The 23,325-nt window shown below is 37.7% G+C and overlaps 1 protein-coding gene across 1 annotated transcript in view; it reads right to left on the bottom strand.

Annotated features, from left to right (window-relative positions):
• Positions 1-2,147: 2,147 nt before the first annotated feature.
• Positions 2,148-23,325, bottom strand: part of NUFIP1 (nuclear FMR1 interacting protein 1) — a 40,532-nt gene continuing 19,354 nt past the window's right edge. Inside the window, exons 7-10 of the mRNA XM_015068923.3 lie at positions 18,301-18,494; positions 10,338-10,454; positions 3,753-3,970; positions 2,148-2,429 (exon numbers count right to left, since the gene is read on the bottom strand). Of these exons, the coding sequence (XP_014924409.1) occupies positions 2,313-2,429; positions 3,753-3,970; positions 10,338-10,454; positions 18,301-18,494 (646 nt within the window). The 3' untranslated portion in view covers positions 2,148-2,312. The remainder of the gene's footprint in view (positions 2,430-3,752; positions 3,971-10,337; positions 10,455-18,300; positions 18,495-23,325) is intronic.

Genomic DNA, 23,325 nt, shown 5'->3' with positions numbered 1-23,325 from the left:
AAGCTGTTTTGACTAGAGTAATTAGGGAAAATAGAAGCCAGTGCAGGACTGAGGACAAAAAAAGAGCACTGCATAGTTATAAAAGGCACAACTCAGCAAGAGTCATCATAGAATGCTTTCACATCTCAGAAATCAATTTACTATATGAATAGGAGAGGAATGTAGAGGTGCCTGAGTGGCGCAGTCAGTTAAACATCCGACTTCAGCTCAGATCATGATCTCACAGTCTAGGAGTTTGAGCCCCACGTCTGGCTCTGACAGCTCAGAGCCTGGAGTCGGCTTCAGATTCTGCGTCTCCCTCTCTCTCTGCCCTTCATGCTCATGCTCTGTCTCTGTCACTCAAAAATAAATGAACATTAAAAAAAATTTTTTTAAAAGAGAGAGAGAAATGTAGACTGTATGAGCAATTAATTAACAAGCTAAATCCAAAAATCCTTCTATCCAAAAACAGGCACCCCTCCCCTCAAAAAAACTCCTAGAACATTTACAAATATTGACCATGTATTCCATAAAGGAGAAGCAGTATGGGCTGTATTCTAGGTGCCTGGAAATTTTAAATGCACTTGAATAATTCCTGGGTTAAGTATAAAGGTAACTGAATCTGAAATTACCCACTAGAAATAAACAGCAGTCACCAGAGCTCAAGACTGCCAGACACAGTCAAGGTAGTACTCAGAAGAGCATTTTCAGGCTTAAATACATTTATTAGAAAACAAGAGAAATTGAAAGTCAAACGTTGCACAATACACTTTAAGGCAGTGGTTGTGCACATCCCTGGAGACCCAGGGGTCTGTGAAAGTAGCCCTGGAGTCTGGAATCATTTATGTACTTACAGCCTATGGAATGTGCATGCCAACCTGTGATAAAACTGCAGACTAAGTCATGTTTTACAACATCAACCCCATTTGTAACCCTGGTTACTTCATGACGATGAGATGACGGGTTAAGAGTCACAACTATGAATAATACAAAAATTAAACTGAGTTCCTTAAAGTCAGGCAAGGCCTCGTTCATGTTGATACCTTTAATCCATGTATAGTGGTGGCACATAAGCAAGCACTCAACAGTACTGTATAACCTGAATTAAGTAATATACTGGACAGATGATTTTCTAAAGCATTGGATTCACTGGAAGAGGAGAATAAAAGAGACTAAAACGGTCCATATGGTGGTTACAAAGTTGGGAAACACAGACCTAATATAAATTTTAATCTCAGCTCTGCAATCAAATAATGTTACATGCCAGGTGTTCCAGGCTTCTGGATAAGATGAGGTCTTCCTTCAAGGCTCCCATCAGCGTTCTTGCCTTTTTCTTGCAGGCAAGATTCATAGACTTCCATAATCACCATGTCAGATAAAATCAGTTTTTCAACTACAACAGACTGATTTTTAAAAACCCAGTCAAAAAGGGAAAGTTCCTGCTCTAGCTAGCACAGGTGACTACAACATAAAATCAAAATCTCTAGTAGGACAGGACTCAAAAAGATCTATTTATTTAAGACATTTTAAAAGGGTTCAATTAATATGTTCATAGGATGAATTTTAATTAAATCTTAAAACTGAGGCTTCCCGTTATTTCACAAACTACTGTTTTGGCTATAAATTAGTTGGACCTCATCCAGTACCATGCTTTACATAGTTTTCAACAGAAAAATTAAAAAGGTACAATTCTGAACCAAAAAGAAGTACTTTCAGTGACTCCAAACACACATGGAGGACATATCTATATTAATATACCAAACTTGAACATTAATTAATATACTTGAATTACTTAAGTAGTGCCAATAGGTGAATTTCAAAATGTCCTTTGAAATAAAGAGGGAGATTTTAAATTTCAAGACCTATGAGTTGAATTAATTGATAGGGTTTATTTTTAAAATAATCCCCCTTGCTATAGTTAAAGAATGATTCTTGCTCTCCTGCATTAAAAGCAAAATGACTATTTCTCTCCCTAACCTACAGCTTTGCTCAGCTGAATTCAACATTTTTAAAGCTTTTTTCTCTACTACTAAACCAGTATCTTCCATTCTTAACTGGTCCAAGAGCAAACTACCTTATATGAGAGCAATACATACAAATAAATAAAAATAAAAAGTAGAATTCTGCCAGCAATTATTATGCACAACCCCAACAATACAGACACACTCTTAAAAATCAGTTATGTATTTATTTGCATAGATTCAAAGGAAAGAATTAAAAATCCAACATAATATCCCATGAGGCTGACAATTTAATTATTAATCCAGTTTTCTTTTAAAAATGTTTTCCTCTACTAACTTTAGGAGTTACATGAGCGCTGAAACATCAGGTACCTATACATCTTTAGTTTTTGCAGAATTAGTATTAAGTCCAAAAAAGTCATTTTTGATGATGTACCGAACACACTGCAAAATAACATTTCTTTCATGTCGAATGTCTGGAGCTAAAAGCTAAAACAAAAAACAAAACAAAACAAAAACAATAAAATGATTAGCTGGTAAATAAAACATATCCAAGAAATACAATCTAAAATATTATTATATTTAAATTATTTGTTAAAAAATAATGCAGGAACATTTCCTTTTAACTTATACCAAGACTATCTAGCTTTTTAAACAGCACCAATGTTCACATTTGGGGTCCTCTCTAGGAGTATCTAACAAAGGACAGGAAATATAGGTTTAAAAGTCTGCAATTCTTTAATCTACAAATCCTGTCAAAGAGGGCCCTCCTAAAACCAAACCTACAAACAGTATAGAAACTGATAAGCAGATATATAAATACAGTAATAATGAAACCAGCAGTAAAAAATCCCAACATTCCTGGAATGTTACAACTTTTCATTTTTGTGCTTATTGTAATCAAAAGAAATCTAAAAATCCCTGATTTTTAGAAGAAACACATAACCAAGGAATCATATGTGATTTGTAGAAAAGAGAAAGATCACTCAATTTCTTTTCTGATGTCATTAGTGTAGTCTAGAAACATCACAGAGGAACAAATGTTCAGTGGAGAGAGGATTTAATTTACTACTTATAAGGTAAGTATTTTAAAAATGCAATTTATATAAACACTGAAATTTACATTTCACATCAACTTTAAGAAGAAGCAACAGTGTCTACATGTAACACCTCAAAGAGTGCAGGCACAGAACACTTTAGCTACAGCATAAGCACTTACCTGACGGAGCAAAAACAGACTTTCACACAACAGTTCAACAATGTCAACAGTTCTACAACTCTAGTAAAAAATTTGGAATATTTTCAATCACTCTTAGCATGAAAGTCCTGGGTCAATGAACAGCTTCATGTCCATTACTTAGAATCAAAAGACGTGATGCTTCCTCTTTTAAAATTTGTTGAAGAAATAAGATTTTTCAGCATATCACGCTGAGAATAAAGTCAATAACGCACAAAATAAATGCATAAAAACCTCTTTCTCCCTTTAGTCTGCCACTGCATTTATCTGTGCTTTCAATGAAAACTTTAACAATGTCAGCACACCTCAATACATATTTCCTTGCCAATCAGTTAAATCTAGATTCTTTTATTTTAAGCAGTTTTGAAAAGTGTAACTATTCTACACATTTACCAGACGTCAGCTATATGTGAAATGAAGCTTCAAAGTTAAGATACACAGTTGAGTCGTCAAGGAGCAAATGTTGTTGGTGACCTTAAAAAACACGCATCGTGAACCCACACACAAACGCAGTGGCTCTGTCTTCATCATCTGAGAAAAACACAAAGATTACAATGTAAAGAACAGTCATTTACCATTTCCAGGAGATATGGATGGTGTGTTCTTGGTTCAAATAATGTTTGATAGTTGTGATAATCTTTTCTCCTCTTAGGGTTTGTCTTTTTAAAACTTTTCTTTTGGCTCTCATACTTTCTAACAGTCACTTTAACATCTTGACTTGGTTTCTTAGGAGTTTCACTATGAAGAACCTCATCTTCCACCAGAATGTCTGCTTCAGTCTTAATGGGAGCTTCTAAATGTGATGAACAAAAAAATACAAAAATAAATAACAAAAAAAAAACCTGGTAAACTTCCAATAATTTAAAAAAAAAAAAAAGTCAATAATCCCCCCCCTCCCAGCAGCCATAATACTGGCTACTTAGTACTAAAAACTAGGCATTTATAATATAGCACAATATTTTTCAAGTTGGGAATATAATTTGCCAAGAATTGAAGAGATTACCATAAAGAGCTACAGAAAGTGATCCCTATGAAGGAAATAATACCAGATGGAAACCTGAATCTACACAAAGAAATGAAGAGTGTCAGAAATCGTCAATATGTGGATAAATACAAAAGACATGTTTTCTCATTTGCAAAAGGTTTTAAAGATAACTGTTTATTCAAAGCCAAAATAATAACAATGTATGGGGGATTTATAACATCTCTCGGAAAACCCATGATAACAATAGCACTAAGGAAGGGAAGAGGAAAGTGTAAGTATATTGCTATAAAATTCTTAAACTATATATGAAGTGGTGCAATATCATTGAAACTATATGGCAACAAGTTGAATGAAGATGCATACTATAAACTCTAGACCAATTCCTAAAAAATAAAAAAGAGGTTCAACTAATAAACCCATATTTGCACTACCCTAAAACTAAGACAAGATAAATGCAAAGGCAGGAAAAGAAGGAAAAGAGAACAAAAAACAACTGAGACAAAAAGAAACAAGCCAAATCAATTACCATATATATAAATAATTTAAACATCACACTTAAAAGGGTGAGTGGTCAGACTGGGGAGAAAAACACAAGACCAATTACATAATGTCTACGAGAAACCAACCTTAAACTGTAGCCAGTCCTTGCCTTGCACAAACAGGAATGACATTAAATCTCAGTTACCAAGGAAGTACAAAGCAAGGACTGCCTGTGACCCCTCACAGGTTAAAAGTAAAAGGAGGCGGGCACCTAGATGGCTCAGTCAGTTAAGCTTCTGACTTCAGCTCAAGTCCCGATCTCACAGTTCTTGAGTTTGAGCACCACATTGGGCTCTCTGCTGTCGTCAACATAGAGCCAGCTTCAGATCCTCTGCCCCACCCCTCCTCTCTGCCCTTCTCCCACTTGGTTCTCGTTCTCTCTTTCTCTCTCAAAATAAATAAGTAAGTAAGTAAATAAATAAATAAATAAAATGTTAAAAGGAGTGGGGGCGCCTGGGTGGCTCAGTTGATTGAGCCTCTGACTTCGGCTCAGGTCATGAATCTCAAAGTTTGTCGTGGGTTTGAGCCTGGCATCGGGCTCTGTGCTGACAGCTCAGAGCCTGGAGCCTGCTTCAGATTTTTGTCTCCCTCTCTGCCCCTCCCCAGCTTGTACTCTGTCTCTCTCTCTCAAATAATTAAAAAAAAAAAAAAAAAAGGAGAGAAGAAGATACCATGCATATGCCAATCATAAAAATGTTAGATCAGCTATATCAATATCAGACAATGGGAACTTCAAAACAGGGACTATCACCAGGGATAAAGAGGGACAGTTCATAATGATAAAGAAGTCAATTCATCATGAAGGCAAAACAATGACACCTTATAACAGAGTTTCACTATATATGTAGCAAAAGCTCACAGAATTGAAACAAAAAATAGACCAATCTATTATTAAGGTTAGAGACTTTTAACACTCTGTTCTCACTAACTGAAGTACAATTAAACAGAAAACTAGAGGGAAATAGAAGACAAACCTGACAAACACTCAACTCAATGCATACTTTTGTCAAGTTCACATGAACACTCATCTTGTGTTAGGCTATAAAACAAGTCTCAAAAAACTGAAAAAAGAAAAAAAAAAAAAACAAACACCCTGAAAGTGCACAAAGTATGTTCTCTGGCCATAACAGAATTAAAGTAAAATTAGGAACAAAAAAACTACCTAGAAAACCTCCAAATATCTGGAAACTAAACAACATACCTCTTCTTCTTTTTTTCAATTTACATCCAAGTCAATTAGCACATAGTGCTAATTTTTGTCTTTCTCTAATTTCACTTAGCATAATAACCTCTAGTTCCACCCACAAAGTTGCAAATGGCAAGATTTCATTCTTTTTGATTGCCGAGTAATACTCCAGTGTGTGTGTGTGTGTGTGTGTGTGTGTGTGTGTGTGTACACACACACACACACACACACCCCTTCTTTATCCATTCACCCATCAATGGACATTTGGGCTCTTTCCATACTTTGGCTATTGTTGATAGCGCTGCTATAAACGTTAGGGTGCATGTGTCCCTTCGAAACAGCACACCTGTATCCCTTGGATACATGCGTAGTAGTGCAATTGCTGGGTCATAGGGTGGTTCTATTTTTAATTTTTTGAGGAACCGCCATACTGTTTTCCAGAGTGGCTGCACCAGCTTGCATTGCCACCAGCAGTGCAAAAGACATCCTCTTTCTCCGCATCCTCGCCAACATCTGTTGTTGCCTGAGTTGTTAATGTTAGTCATTCTGACAGGTGTAAGGTGGTATCTCATTGTGGTTTTGATTCTGTCTCCCTCCCCCTCTCTCTTTTTCTCTCAAAAATAAACATTAAAAAAAATTTTTTTAATAAAAAAAAAAAGAATTTGCTATGATGACAGTGGTTTTGATGTGCCCTCAAAGTGACAGAAAAAAGAGAAAAAGAAGAGAAATATAACCAGAAAAGAATGTAAGAATTCAAAGTGGGTTTTGGGCACCTGGGTGGCTCAGTTAGTTGGTCAAGTGTTGGCACCTTGATTTTGGCTCAGGTCACGATTTCATGGGTTGTGGGTTTGAGCCCCGTGTCAGGCTCCCCACTGACAGCACAGAGCCTGTTTGAGAGTCTCTCTCCCTCTCTCTCTCTGCTCCACCCCCACTTGCATGCTCGCTTGCTCTCTCTCTCTCTCTAAAAATAAATAAGTAGAGGCACCTGGGTGGCTTAGTCGATTGAGCATCCGATTTCGGCTCAGGTCATGATCTCACAGTTTTGTGAGTTTGAGCCCCGCATCCGGCTCTCTGCTGACAACTCAGAGCCTGGAGCCTGCTTCGAGTTCTGTGTCTCCCTCTCTCTCTCTCTGCCCCTCCCTGCCCCTGCTCATGCTCTGCTTTCTCTCTCTCTCAAAAATAAATAAACATTTGGGGCGCGTGGGTGGCTCAATTGGTTGAGCATCCGACTTCGGCTCAGGTCATGAGCTCACCGTTAGTGAGTTTGAGCCCCGCATCGGGCTCTGTGTGGACAGCTAGGAGCCTGGAGCCTGCAGCCTGCTTCGGATTCTGCGTCTCCCTCTCTCTCTCTCTCTGCCCCTCCCCAGCTTGCACTCTGTCTCTCCCCCTCTCAAAAATAAACAAACATTAAAATTTTTTTTAAAGAAATAAACATTAAAAATAAATAAATATATAAATAACTTTTAAAAAAAGAATTCAAAGTGGTTTATAGAGCTGAAAACTATGGGAATACTAACAAATGGCAGAAAGGGCACTATTTTCTATTATTTCCTTCCCCTCCAAGTATTGCCCTTCCAATTCAGGAGCACAAAAGTCAAATGGACCGGAGCTCACACTGTCAATCTTCTGCTAAGGAATGAGGAACTGGGACCAGTTATGTTTTTCTTGAGGCTCACAACATTTCCCAGCTTAGTGTCATATTTTAATGCAATATTTATCAATCCAAATGAATTTAAAACATAACCGTTCAAGTTTTTCAAACCTATAAATCATACTTTTTTGGTTTGTAGCCTTTTAAATGAGTTTTCAGTTTAGAGAACCACCGGTCATATCCCAAACCAGTTTGAAAAACAATTTTGAAGAGCTATAAAACTGCACTTAACTTCTAACATGGCAAAACAAAAACAAAACGCTAACATGCAAAACCCAGGACAGATATCAAACTAACCCACTTGGAAACATTACTCATTGAAATTTTCTTTCCTATGTATATCTTAATGATGGACAGCCTTAATGATTCGGAGCCAAGCACAGCCTCTTGTTTTGCTTCAATGTTTCTTGAGGGACCCTTTCCTTGTTTAAAACTCTTTCTGGAAAAGCACTATTCATGTTTAAGATCCTCTCCACACCTTTGTATTAATTCCTAAATTGAGACCGATCTTAATTATGATGATACAATTGTTAAAATCTGTGATGAATCAGACTACTCCTCTCTATTTAGAATCCACTTGAATAAGCAGCCTTCTAGATGCTATTTCATGGTTCGGCAAAAGCCCCCTTTATTTCTTTGGTTTACTTCTTCCGAAGTCCCTCTGTGTCAATATTCTATCCTGTGGCCCAGAATTAACCATGAAAGTTGGAAACTTGCTAGTGACCTGGGCGACTATGTCCAATAAAGCTGAATTCAAACTACAGAAAATAATTCTTAAGCCTTAGGAATGTCAAGCAAGGTCTTTTTCCTTTAGGCAGGGAATTTTAGACAATTAGTAAAAATAAGTTCATATAAAATCAAATGTATCTTTTAATAGATGATATCTTCTATTATCTATAAGAAAAGGCTATGCATTTCTGTTCAGGAACACAGAGCATGACTATAATGAAAGGCAATATAGTTGACTTTTTTAGATTTTTAAGTCCCTAAACCTAGGCTTTATATCAGCTCTGACACATACTAACTTCACAAACTTGTCTTCTTTAAATTTAAGTTTCTATAAATGAAGGAGTGGGACCTCCCAGTTTCCTTTCTTCCTTCTAACTGGAAGATGGTGGCAGCCTCAAAATGAAGACATGAGAATGAAAGTATCAAATGTTTTATCTTAAGAGAGAGAGAGAAGAGAGCATTAGTGCAGCTTGTTTTTATGAGATTCAGTAATCTGGTAACAGCTTTCATTGCTATCACCTGTCATAAATAAGAGCGATAAGCAGGAAATATAATATGTGTTTAAAGAGTAACTCCATAATCGTATCAGTGTATTGGAAACAAGAGTAAAGAAATAAATACTTTTCCTTAAAGTAAAAATAAAAATAAGAAGAGGCAACCATCTGTTAAGAAATACTCTGATAAAGCCAAAATAGTTTATATATCAAAATTCAAGTAGCTTTTAACCAGCTACCATAGTAAATCGTGGTCCATTAAAAAAGAAGAAAAAGTCCCTATGTTACGGATACATCTAAACATTATCCTTCATATTAAAGCCCAACTCTTTCTCCTTCAACATCTTCCAACTATACAAACAGTGATTACCTGTAACCTAATTAATATTAAAAGTGCTGCCTTCTTCATCCAATTACACTCAAATCCTCCCTTCTTTCTACACACTCACTTGTAGACCCTATATTCTCATCTTTGGTATAGCTCCTACTGTGATTACACATCTTGTCCAGAGACACACACAAATGAATTCTCTCATGGATGGTAAAGCCCAAATAAATTTACCATGCAGAGCCAGGGTTCCACAACAGAAGGACACGGGCTTACTCAGTAAGCATATGCTGATTATTTATATATGAACCCTGGGTTTAGAACTGCAACACTACGATGATCAATAACCTACTCACAACCCTTTTAGGTGGCCCTAAAAAAGATGCTAGATTAAGCTGGTTTGTCAACATCTTTAAAGGTTAGACATGTATCCTGTACATCGCTGACTTCTCAGAAAGAACATTCAAGGATTCCATTTCGTCCAGTCTTTAAAACACATGGGCTAATTCAACCACAAGTACAGAGTTACTGTGTTCCTCAAATGAGCAGTTTACATAAATGCGCTCTGTAAAGAACAATGCTCCATATACATCTAAGGAATTCTATTATCCGTTTGGTCACAAATGACCTCTCTCTACCTACCAAAGGTGCTAAATAATTTTTTTTTCTTTTTAAAGTTTATTTATTTTGAGAGAGAAAGAGCAAGCGAGCAAGCATGCACACCAGGGAGGGGCAGAGAGAGAAGGTGAGAGAAACCCAGGCAGGCTCCAGGCAGAGCCCGAAACAGGGCTCAAACTCACAAACTGTGAGATCATGACCTGAGCCAAAACCAAGAGTCAGATGCTTAACTGACTGACCTACCCAGGCATCCCTGAATAAACATGTTAAGACAAGTGTTCTTGAGAGTAAAAAAAAAAGAAATTAACTTTCTTTGTCATATCTTTTAGAATTTTTATTTCCTTAATGGAATATTTCTCTTTCTCTTTCTCTTCTGTCATTATATTATTTTTGCCTTTTTCTCCCAGGCCAACAATACATTTCCTCATTTCTCCAGTTTTCCTTTATCCTCTGCTAACTTCACTTCTGAATCAGATGAAAAAAGTGAAGATTAAATAAAGAATATACTTGACACATCTTGCCCTCAGAAACACACACATGAAAGGATGCTACTGATGCACAGTATACACCAAATTCAAAAAGCACCAAAACAAAACAAACCGCCTGTAACAACTGAAGCCACAACTTACCTTCTGGCTCACTCTCTGACCCTGAGAGACTGCCATAGCTGCTCATTAGTGAGCACAGGGCTGGTGTTACTTCCTTAGGTATGACGGTACTCTGTGGTTTCTCCTCTTTATCAGACTCTGAAACAGAACAGGAAAGAAGGGAAACAGTCAACCAGAAACATCCACCACCATATTTAAGAAAGCTGACAGCCCCACACTCCCTCAGATGTTAATAAAAAGGAAGCAATTTCTGATCATTTCCCTAATCCTCCCCAAAAACAAAATTCAGGAAACCTAAAAATGTCCCTTGGTTTGAAACCTTCATGGTCAAAGAAGCTATCTGCCCCAAAGAGAAGACAGAGGGTCAATGGAAGCTACAAAGAGCTCAGTTACTTACCATGCTTCACAGGTTATGGAATTTGGGCCTTCTCTAAATTAATTATACAGTCTTTGCTATTAATTATTTTACTTCATTTATGCTACTGTGCTAATAATTAATTTCATTAAGGCAGTGGAAAGACCAAGGCCAGAAATTTATTTAACTTCACTAGATTGGGATGGTTGACTGTAAAAATTAGATTTAGGAATAAGTAAACTATGAAAAAAAAAATCTACCTCTTTTGTTTTTAAGACTGGTTTTGAGGGCACAAGTAATATTTAAAACACTTTATACATAAAGGATTACTCAAAGAGTTACACTGAAATGAATTCACCCGAAGTTTTTATTATTTAGAACTTCTAAGAACTTAAGTAAACAAGTTAAACCAGAGAATTGAGCAAGTCTCAAAGAGCCTGCCAAAGGTAAAGTGTTTGATCATAGCCCAGTGAACCTGGCAGTAGCCTCAGGACACTGCCTATTACATGTGTTTTTGGCAGCTCTAAAAGTGTATTAAATCTCTTCTAACCAACCAATAAAAAGAAAGCCTGACTGAAGAATGAAAACAGGAAGTAACCTGTCTATGTAATAATGAACCAGCTCAACCCACAACCAATATGAAATGCTTCAAGACAGCATTTAACATTCACCGAGTCAGCCCAGGGGAAAATGAAACATGCTAGTAGGATACGGGGTATACGTCTATGTGAACACGGAACTACCACCTGCTGGTGTATGAAGTTAAATCCCCTCTCCTCCACCCATCCATACTAATCAGCACCACAGCCCCCAAAACGGCTCCTTGTCAATTTTAAGCTATTTTATTATCCTTTCTCATGAATTAAATAAGGGAAAAGAAAAATACACAGGTTTATATACAAATTACTAGTGGACTAAAGAGAAATCTACAGCAATATTAGTATGGAGACTGTTCACCTCATTGTTTGAATGATGAGATGCCAAACTGTATTATTTCCTTCTAAGACCCAAAGAGAGGTACTGAAAAGCACAACACAGTTGACTATAATGCTCTCTAAAAGTATAAGCTTGTTTAATTCTCAGGAGGTGTCATATGTTTTCACTATTCATTACAGGTGATGAAATCAAAATTCAGAGAATCTAAATTACTTTTCCTTCAGGTAACAAAATTATACAACAGTTGGATCAAATTTAAATCCGGGCTATTTGACTCTAAATCCCAATTCTTAATTAGTGGGCTAGAATATCTCCTATAGACACATAAAGTCCTCTTCTTAAAATGAAGCCATCCTACCAAAATGTCTCCATGGACGGGGCACCTGGGTGGCTCAGTCGGTTGAATGTCCAATTCTTGGTTTTGGCTCAGGTCATGACCTCACAGTTTGTGAGTTGGAGCCCTGCATTGGGCTCTGCACTGACAGTGCAGAACCTGCTTGGGATTCTCTCTGTCCTTCTCTCTCTCTGCCCCTCTGCAGCTTGCTCTCGCTCTCTTTCTCTCAAAAAAAGAAAAATAATAATAATAAAAAACATAAAAAAGTTTTAAAAAATGTCTCTATGGTCAGTAATAATGCTAAAAAATATCTTCTTCCAGCTATGGTTCCATTTCTCTGTTCCCTGTTCTAGCAAAACTCCAAACAACTACCTGATCTACTTGGAGGTCAACAAGCACAAGTTACAGGGGGGAAAGGGTTCGGCTTTGTTCAGTACCATATCTTCAGAGCCTAAAACAATACATAAATGTTCAACAAATATTTGAAGAACAAACTGTTGCATGAATGAATAACGACAAGTTCAAAAAAGGCTAACTAGTACAGAACAATAGGGTTAGGAAAAGGTAGAGCCTCAACACAAACCTAGTTGTCTGGATTCAAAGCTCTTTTTTTTTTTTTTAAAGTAGTCTCCACGGGGTGGAGCCCAACCTGGGGCTTGAACTCAGGACTCTGAGATTAAGACCTGAAGTGAACCACCCAGGGGCCCTTCTTTCTTTTCTTTAATAACATGATTCCATTTTTATTTTTAAAAATCATATACACGTGATAAGGAAAACATTACAAGGATATACAACAAAATGTGAGCAGTGGCTGTCTCTGTAAGTTAAGAAAAAGTAGGGTGTTTTTTTTTTTTTTAATGCTTTTCAGTTTTTTCTGTTTTTATAACCAGAACATAATAGAAAAGCACAGGGAAATAAACCCTGGAGGATAGTGTTTCCTCACAACTCAATTCAAGAAGTGGAGGGCAAGGCTCTGATTGGCCTACATATCACACCTTTTCCTGCCTTTTTTTTTTTTTTATAAAAAACTTTGTATTTGAAACAATTTTAGATTTACACAAATGTTGCAAAGATAGTACAAAGAACTTCCACATACTCTACACCTAGCTTCCCCTACTGTTAACATCTTACATAACCATGGCACATTTCTCATAGCTACCACATTAACATTGGTATAATACTACCTAATCTACAGATCATATAGTAATTTCACCACTTTTCCCACTAATGCCCTTTTCTTGTTTCAGGATCCAATCCATCATGTCACAATGCATTTAGTCATTATGACTCCTTATCTGTGTCTTCTCCAAATTTGTGACAATTTGTCAGGATTTCCTGGTCTTTCATGAACTTGAAGATTCCAAAGACTACTGGTCATTGTAGAAGGCCCCTCAGCTAGGGTCTGCCTGATGTTTTCTGATGATCACACGGAAGCTATGGATTTTAGGCAGTGCCGTTCTCATCACATCATTTCAAGGGTCCATGACATCAACATCACTTATTACTGGTGACATTAACCTTGATCTCTTGGTGGTCTGACTGGTTTCTCTGCAATAAAGTTACTACTTCTCTCTTTTATTATTCTGTTTTTTCAAATCATTAAGTCCAGCCCACATTCAAGGGAAAGGGAATTAAGCTCCTCCCTCTTAGATAAGGAATATCAAAGAAACTTGGACATATGTTAAAACCACCACAGTATTATTTTACTAATAATTAATAAGGGGGAAATATTTTGAAACTATATTAATGCCCTGTTTTACATTAAAGTTTTGCCACTAATTTTACCATTCTTCAGTGGGTCTTGCCTGAAACAATTACTGCTGTCGTGTTTTAATGGTAACTTTCTATTTCCTTCATTTCTCCTACTTTTATCAATTAGAATTTGTCTGTAAAATCTGTTCTTCCTTCCTCATTTTTTATTTCTATCTGTATGGACTCATGGATATTTGTTCTTTGGGTTCTAATCTATTATTCTTTATTTTGTGGGTAGAACTAAAATGCCAACTTTGGCTCTTGGGAGCATTTTCCAGTTGGTCCCTATATCCTTTGGACACGCCTGCATCCTCACATTTTTCTGAGCACTTTCTTCCCTTCTGGCACTATTAAGGTGCTCTAGGTTCACTTTGTATCTTCTCTGTCCCAGCTCTACGATCAATCATTTCTCCAAAAGGCCCTGGTTTCTTCAGTTTAACAACGGTAAAACCACAATACGGATGCCTGGTGAACTCACTACCAGGACTGTCACATAGTTCGCTGTACGTGAGTACCCTCCCCATGGGTAAGAGCTAGGAGTCCACACAAGTGAACAATTGCTCCCTGCTTTCGTTCTCCCTCAGGCATGTTTTGGGAATCCATGATATGCAATAACACTTTGAAAAGGGGGATCGTCTTTTTGGCCCTATCAAAACAGTCCTCGACCATGACTTTTCATCTCAAAAAAAAAAAAAAAAAAAGCCATTCCCAAAGTCCCTTGGATCTACCAGCAGTTCAAACGCAGGCATTTTTAGCAGCTGCAAAGAGTATGCTGAAGGCATTGTACTGGCTGACAAAATTATACTCACGAAAATTCACTCACTTTTTAACAAAAGCAGCCGAAACACCTCTCTAACCCAAAAATGCCAGTATAAAGATAGGAGCAATGAAGATGATAAAATCAAACTTTAAAATGATTACAAAATACTAGCTCAAATAATTTCTCTTACTGTTAAAACCCTAGCAATACTTTCCTTAGGGTAAACCTCACCTCAATCTCTCACACATACATATCATATGCCCTCTGACCAAAATACACATATATGTAATAATCTAAAATTTATCACTGGACTATGAATTTCTTGAAAGCAGGGAGAAACTTCTCTAAATTACAATCCTGAACAAGCAGAATGTGGGACCTCAAGTAAATCCTTACTGAAATGAAAAGTGGGAAAAAAATGCCCTGTGTAAGTCTTGCAGACTTTGTAAGTATAAACCCTAGGTGTAAACGCTTCCCATCTGGCTTCTTCCTACAACTTCTTTCTTTACGTGTCTCTCGCCTTCGTCCCCCTCCTATTTCCTATAGCCTTTATGAAGCAAAACACAATTACACGCTCTAGCTCTGTGAAGATTTATCGATTACGTACCCTAAAGAAAACGCAGTATGTTGAAAAAGTCACCCTAAAAAATGGAAACCTTGCTTTACAGTTTCCAACTCTCAAAAACAAGTATTAACAACAAGCATTCATGGCAACTGACATGCTAGCTTACTTTCTTATTTTCACATCTACCTTTTAAACGCCAGAAGCCCACCTACCTTAATGTCAGTGTAGACACTGATGTCCCCCAGTGTTCTATGACAATAGCTATATTTATACTATACGACTGACAACTTGGATCTTTTTTGTTTTGTGGATGCTGAGGCACTTCAGTCGGCGATGCGTGACACGCATCATTGCCCAGCTCTTTTCTTTCTAGCTCAGACAACACTTACTAAAACCACATGTCAGGAAAGCCATAAAACATGTTGTATATATACTTAAACAACAAATAAACATGGTCCCAACAAATGAGACACCAAAAACAGATTTGCAACAACACCTTGAGAGACGGGTTAGCAGAATATGCAAAGAACTATTAAAAAAAAAAAAAATACAGCACCACTAAGGACATCTAGTAACATCTAGTAAGGCCATATTCAAAACTGATAAACTGGGAGACTCCAAATGATAGGCTTTCCCTGTGTAACAGTAAAGCACCTGCGCAATTAATGAGCGTTCACATACTGCCAACTATCACAAAAAACACTCGTTTTCTAAGCATGATCTGAAGTCTATAAAGATCCTTAAAAACTGTCCTTGTTTAAGATGTGAATGCTGATGTCTACATAAGGTTCTGAGCCTAAAAAAGGAGAAAAAAAAAAAAAGTAAAGCATTGAGAAATCTTCATTGTAAAAGTGAAATTAGTGATGAAAACTGCCACCTGAGAGCATGAACAGGGCCATATTATTACAATGGTGCCCTGCCAACGATAACCTGGATAACGAGCATGACAACCGATCGTAAGGTGGGCCGGCTCAAGCCCATGGAGAAGGAAGCTGCCTGCAAACAAGTGTAGGACTGACAGATTGGAGAGCAGACATGCTGACAATATCTGGGCATGTGAAAATACGGTACACACAGCTTTTTGTAGCTACAACTGGAGTGAAAAGTTGGAAGAACCAATGCTCTAAACATTGTTTTGGAAAATATAAAAGTCCAGAAGAAATCCCAGGTAAAGGATAACATAAATTTAAATGGAATCTCTCCCACAAAATAAAGCTACCCCAATTTGATCATTGTTTTTTTTTTTAATTTCCTTAAAGAACATTATCAGAAACTTAAAACTTACTTGTAAGAGTTTTATATTCAAGACTTACATAATCATCTTTGACCTTGCTATCTTTGATCCTCGGTATAGGTAAAGGTTTCAACATTTAAACCAAAAAAATTACTTGAGATCCCTCATTTAACTGCTGCTAGGAATCTGACTAAATGCTTTCTACCATGAAGATGAAGGTATCTACACTGTTCTCGCATCTAAAGCATCTCCTGAATACCTACATACAGGTTTAATAGAGCAAAATATATAATCATCTTTTTGTTGGTATTTCACCAGATCACCACATACTAAACTACTTCTTTAAAAATGAGAAAACAGAAGGGGTTCTTTCTGGCTCAGTCAATAGAGCATGAAACTCTTGATCTCAGGGTTGTGAGTTTGAACCCCACATTGTGTATAGAGGTTACTTCAAAAAAGAGAAAGAAAACAGAATTACCCATCTACCAAAGCTAACAGGATGAAGACTGTGCAACATTACAAAGTCCTTCAAATGTTCATTTAGAAAAGTGCATGAAGAATTACATAATTTTCAAATTAGTAACTTACTAATTTTAACAGTAGTCTTTGTGTTTCAAGTATTTTAATGACATGAAAGTTTATACTTGAATACAGATGGTTTTTATCATCAAGGTCACACATTGTGAATCTGATGAAGTGTGTGTGGGCTCTAATATCTTTGAAGGGAAAAAATCAGTGCCCAAGAGTAAACAGCCCTGGCCCAGATGTCATCTGCCTTTTCCTTGCTATCAACAAGGATAAAAAGTTGCCTTTTCTAAACTCTCTCCTACATCTCAACTATCCTAGGCTCGTACAATATTTTTTTAGATAAATTCAGACTTCACATTTAGAGGAAGTATAGTGTCCGGTCGAGTCAGACTCTTAAATTCAAACTTTGGCTCTGGCATTAGCTAGCAGCTGCACTAAGGTAAATTCCTTACCCTGCGTCCCTCAGTTCTAAAATGGAAGTAGCAACAGTGCCTATGCATTTGAAAAGGTTTGCGATGAGAAAAAGAGTTATTAACACGTACAAAGCACGTAGAGCACAGTAAGTACCTTACTCAGTAAGTGTTAGTTGGTGTTAAAATAATTACTATCATTCTAACTAAATTCTATCTTATTCTTTGCCCAATACTCAATTATACCAAGATCCCTTCCATCCTGATTCAGTCACGGAATGAGTGACCCCATCTCTTGCCATCCATAAGTTTAATAATTTGCCATGTGATTATCACAGAAGCCATTGTCTTCTAAGCAGAACAGAGCTTGCTAGCAAACTTCTAATGTAAAACCAGTCCACTCACTAATAACACTCCTTTGCAGAAGAGAACATACATACGTTATTGGAAGGAAAGATGGTAGAAGTATTTACACCTACATTTTTGTTTTTCAAGACACTTACATCTACATTTTTATTTTTCAGAAGGGAAAATGGAGCCTCAGAGGCTGGAGGGTATCTCTATGTAGTTAGCAGCATTCTGGTCGTTTAATTTTTCAACTTATTAAGCAAGAATAAGGGAATTTAAGGCTAATATAAATATATTCTATGGGCTGAGGAAGAACAGTATCAAATACACTGAAATAATATCATTTACCCAAAGAGATTATGTTCATGCTTAGCTGCATAAATAATACTGGCTTCCACTGGAATTACCCACTTCACTGGGGGAAAAATTAACATAACTGGAAGATTTTGAATCTATAGCATTGACACATTCAGAACAATCTTAAGAAAGTTCCCAAGATTACACCATACTATGACAATTATCCAATAAATACAACCTTCCTTTCATATCTGTCTGCCTCATGCACCCACTCCCCAAGATTCAGAAAAGATGACCTGAAATGAGGGTTTTGACAAGACACTCCCATTACGAAGAAAAAGAAAAGCATCATTCTACTTTTGTACATATTTGCCATCAAACTCTCCACAAATAACACTGTGAAGAATCAAGTTCAGCACCATGGCCGGTAAGCTTATCAACATGCTGCTTTCCTGTTTAGCTTACCAGAGTCCGTGTTTACCAAAACACCCAGAGGGTCTGCATTTGCCTTGGGCGGATCTTCAGGCTTCGAATCACGCAAGCTACTACCAGATCCAGTGGCTGCTGTCTGTCCAACACAGTCATTTTTCCATTTGTGATGCCTGCCAGGACTTCTGATCTTTGCCATATGTGAATGTCTGGACATCCCTTTCATCTTGCTGGAGTGAGAAAAATGCAATTCTTAATATAAAAGGCACTGACCCCCCAAGAAAAAGAAAAAAAAGTTTTTTTTGAGAGAGACCACAAGAAAGCACCAGTGGGGGAAGGGCAGAGGGAGAGAGAAAGAGAGAATCTCAAGCAGGCTCCTGCCCAATGCAGAGCTCGATCTCAGGGCCATGAAATTATGACCTGAGCCAAAACCAAGAGTCTGACGCTTAACACACTGAGCCACCCAGGTGCCCTCCCCCCAACAAAAATTTAAAGGAGTACTGAATGCAAAAGAAACCTAGCCACCAAATCAATCATTTGTAGCCTATTACATTCAAGAGATAAAAGAAATAAACTCAATGGCTTCCACAGGGAACTTTATGGCAGAACTTTAATAAAATAACACATGACAATAAATACCACTTTATGAATTCCAAGATGCACATTTCCTCCCGTATTTTAAACCCTCTGAAAAGGGTCTATGTTGTATGATCAACAGGAGGTGAATTTAACTGGCAGAATTTTCATTCTGATTGTGCATAAAAGTGTTTCGTAAACTTACAAAGTGTGTTAACTCTTGTCTAGTCATTCTACAGGCGTCTTAAAGTTTCTGACGCACTTACAAATATGCTGCCTTGTTTGATCTTCATGACAGCTCTTTGAAATTGGCTAGACAGGTACTACTCTCTTCACTTTGTAAGAGGATAAGCTTAAAGATCATAAACTGAGCACAGTTTCACAGCTATCTCAAATCAAGTGCCCTCTCAATGACTACAATTACTCCTCTTAGAAAAACAATGCTTATACAAGCATATTCTAATGTAAGCTATGTATAGGGAAAATTTTCAAAAAAAGGTTTGTTACACATTCTCAATAGAAAATACAAAGTATCCTTTGGTGGGGATGAATTTTCACAAAAACACATTTTTTTTTTCTAATTTGTCATTTACCAGAATTCTTTTTTTGTTGTTTTTTTTTGTTTGTTTGTTTTTCATTAATAATGGAGGCTGCAGTTAGGAATATAGAAGTTAGAAATCTGGGTTCAAATCCCAATTTTGCCACTTACTAACTGTGCCTCTTGGACAATATTAATATCCCTGAGTCTGCTTAATCCCTTGTTTGTAGAAAGGGAATCATAGACACACAGAATTAATATAAAGTGTCACACTGAGCCCTTAATAAATGGTAGTTATTACCATAACATTTTCTAAATAACTTGCTAAGCCAACATATTCGGTTAATATTTCTGTAATCCAAAGGTTCTTAATTCTTTTAGGGTCACCATAATCCTTACAAAGTCTCATTCCAAAAAATCATATATAGGCTCCAAATTTTGCAGAAAACCATGGACCGATTTCTAATGTGCAACCGCAGACGTCAGGCCTCAACAGTTTCATCACAGGTAAAACAAGTTAAGAGTCTTGCCTCTGGCTCACAGTCCCCATGAGGATGATGAAGAGATGCCACTTTCCATAGGCTCCCATTCACAGAAGCCTTCCCTGTATTCTGCTCCTACAGCACCTCACCACAGATGACTTCTAAATGATCATTTGTAAGGTATTCAGTAATAAGCAATGAATTAGAAGGACTTTTTTTTAAAGATTTTTTTTTCAGTAATCTCTATACCCAACATGGGGTTTGAACTCACAACCCCAAGATCAAGAGTCTCATGATCTACTGACTGAGCCAGCCAAGTGCCCCTGGAATGACCTTTAATTGATGAGATCAATAAGACTTCACTGAAAAGTGATGTATCTGGAAGTTGCACTGCCCCACCTTTGAGGGAGTAGTTCCTTTACACAGTTGCCTAACAATCATTTACAGGGAAAAGTTTAGGGGCGCCTGGGTGGCTCAGTTGGTTGAGCACCTGAGTTCAGCTCAGGTCGTGATCTCACAGTTGGTGAGTTCAAGCCCATCGAGCTCGCTGCTGTCAGTGCAGAGCCTGCTTGGGATCCTCTGTCCCCCTCTCTCTGTACCTCCCCCACTTGCACTCTCTCAAAAAGTAAATAAAACATTAAACATAAATAAATACATTAATTACATAAAAAGTTTATTTAATCAACACTTTAAAACACTTAAAGCATAACATAAGTTAAAGTGTAGATGCACATGAAGTGGAGAGATAAAGGAACAATTACAACTAAAAAGCTAATAGAGGGGGAGCAGAATATTAACAAATTATTCAATTATTCCAAAAGGAGGCAAGGAAGGAAACAACAACAAAAAAACAGGACATGTAACAAAAAAAATTAGGGCGCCTGGGTGGCTCAGTCGGTTAAGTGTCCAACTCTTGATTTCAGCTCAGGTCACGATCCCACCCAAGGTTGTGGGATCGAGCCCCTCATCAGGCTCTGCGCTGAGGATGGAGCCTCCACTTATGATTCTCTCTCTCTCTCCCTCTGCCCCTCTCTCCCACTTGCATACTCTCTCTCTCTCTCTCTCTCTCTCAAAAAAAAAAAAAAGGATACAAAAAGAAACTCAAAGAAAAACCTTTTCAGACACACAAAAGCTGAAAGAAGTCACCTCGAGCGGTTCTTTACCGCTTTGACAAGAAATGTCAAAGAAAGTGTTTTAGCAAAAGGAAAATGCTATTAGACGAAAAGATGGATCACCATTAACGAATGAAGAGTACCAGAAATGGTAAATATGTAGGTACCCCAGCCATCAGCCAGGCTAGGTCAGCCATCAGCCTACCAAACCCCAGCTGTGACTGAACTTTGTCAAGATCTAACTGAACCCCAACTGACTCCAGATGTCTGAGCGATTAATACTTGCTATTTTATTGGGGGGAAAAAAGGACACTCATTAAGAGAGTAAAAAGACAAGTCACAAGTTGTGAGGGTATATTTGCATACATACACTCTACTCAAAATAGGATGTGTATCTAAGTAAATAACTCCTACAAATCAAGAAAAGCAACCCAATTAAAAACTGGTCGAAAACTTGAACTGGCACTTCACAAGAAAATAGCAAAATGGCTGATAAGCAAATAAAAAGGTGTCCAACATCAGTGGCACCTGGGTGGTTTGGTCAGTTTTGAACATCCAACTTTTGATCTGGGCTGAGGTCATGATCCTAGGGTTGTGGAACTGAGCCCTGTGTCAGGCTCTGCACTGAGCATGGAGCCTGCTTGAGATTCTCTCTCCCCGCCCCACCCCTCTTCCCTGCTCACGCACTCTTGCTCTCTCTACCTAAAATAAAAATGGGGGGGGGGGGTGGGGCGTGGTGCCTGAGTGGCTCAGTCAGTTAAGCGTCCAGACTCTTGATTCTGGCTCACTCACGGTTTGTGAGTTCAAGCCCCGTGTCGGTCTCTGCACAGCCAGCATGGAGTCTGCTTGGGATTCTCTCTCCAACCCCTCTCCGCCCCTCCCCTACTCACACTCTCTCAAAATAAATCAACTTTTTTTAAAAATAAAAAGTAAAATAAAATAAAAATAAAAATAGGGGCAACATGGGTGGCTCAGTTGGTTGGGCATCTGACTTGATTTCGACTCAGGTCATGATCGCATGGTTCACTGGATTGAGCCCACGTCAGGCTCCATGCTAACAGCATGAAAGCCTGCTTGGGATTCTCTCTGTCTCTCTCTCTCTCTCTCTCTCTCTCTCTCTCTCTGCCCCTCCCCCCACTCACACACACTCTCTCTTGCTCTGTCCCTCTCAAAATAAATAAACTTAAAAAATTTTTTTCTTAACTTTTAAAAAAGGTGTCCAACATCATTAGTCAAGAGGGAAATGGTATGACATGAGGAAAAGGCATAACTAAGCATTAGTCAGGAAACAAGGGCAATTAGATACACAATCAGTACGAGAGTAAATTGGTACAACCATTATGGAAAACTGTTCGGCTTTACCTATCAAAGCTAAACATACAGATGCCCAATGATCCAGCATATATATGACCAGTGAAAATGAGTACTTATGTTCCCAAAAGACATGTAAAGGAATGTTCGGGGTGCCTGGGTGGCTCAGTTGGTTAAGTCTGACTTCCACTCAGGTCATAATCTCACAGTTCGTGAGTTTGAGCCCTGCGTTGGGCTCTGCACTGACAGTGCAAAGCATGCTTGGGATTTTCTCTCTCTCAAAATAAATAAACTTTAAAAAAAAAAAAAAAAAAAGGATGTTCATTAGTAACAGCTTATTCATAATAATCCACACTGGAAACAATCCTAATGTCCAACAGTAGAATGGATATTCTTACAAATGAGTTCTACACAAGAATGAACAGTTTACAGCTACACATAAAATGAATGAATAGCACAAAATAATTCTGAACCATAGAAATCTTACACCAAAGAACATATATTATATGATTTTTATATAAGGTTCCAAGAGCAGGCAAAATAAATCTGTGATGATAGAAATCAGAAAAGAGGTCATCTTTGCAGAGAGGCATCGAACTAGGGAGAGCTTAAGAGAGATTTATGAGACGAAGACATTTTGTATATTAATCTGTGTGGAGGTTGCATGGATGTATGTGTGTATGTGTATAAATCCGAGTTGTACACTTGAGATTTACAGATTTTATTTATATTAAAAATAAACTTTAGCAAAAAAATAAAATGGAAACAATTTTTTTTTAATTTTTTTTTTTTAATGTTTATTATTTTTGAGAGAGAGACAGAGAGCAGCAGGGAAGGGGCAGAGAGAGGGGGAGACACAGAATCGGAAGCAGGCTCTGGGCTCCGAACTGTTAGCACACAGCCTGACGTGGGGCTCGAACTCACTGACCGCGAGATCATGACCTGAGCTGTAGTCAGCGGTCCAACCGACCGAGCCACCCAGGGGCCCCAAAATGGAAACAATTTTGAACAAACTTCTATGAAGGTGAGGGACTGGGGAAAA

Source organism: Acinonyx jubatus, chromosome A1 (genome assembly GCF_027475565.1).
Source record: "Acinonyx jubatus isolate Ajub_Pintada_27869175 chromosome A1, VMU_Ajub_asm_v1.0, whole genome shotgun sequence".
NCBI classification, from domain to species: Eukaryota; Metazoa; Chordata; class Mammalia; order Carnivora; family Felidae; genus Acinonyx; species Acinonyx jubatus.
This window is presented reverse-complemented; position numbering and strand designations above follow the sequence as displayed.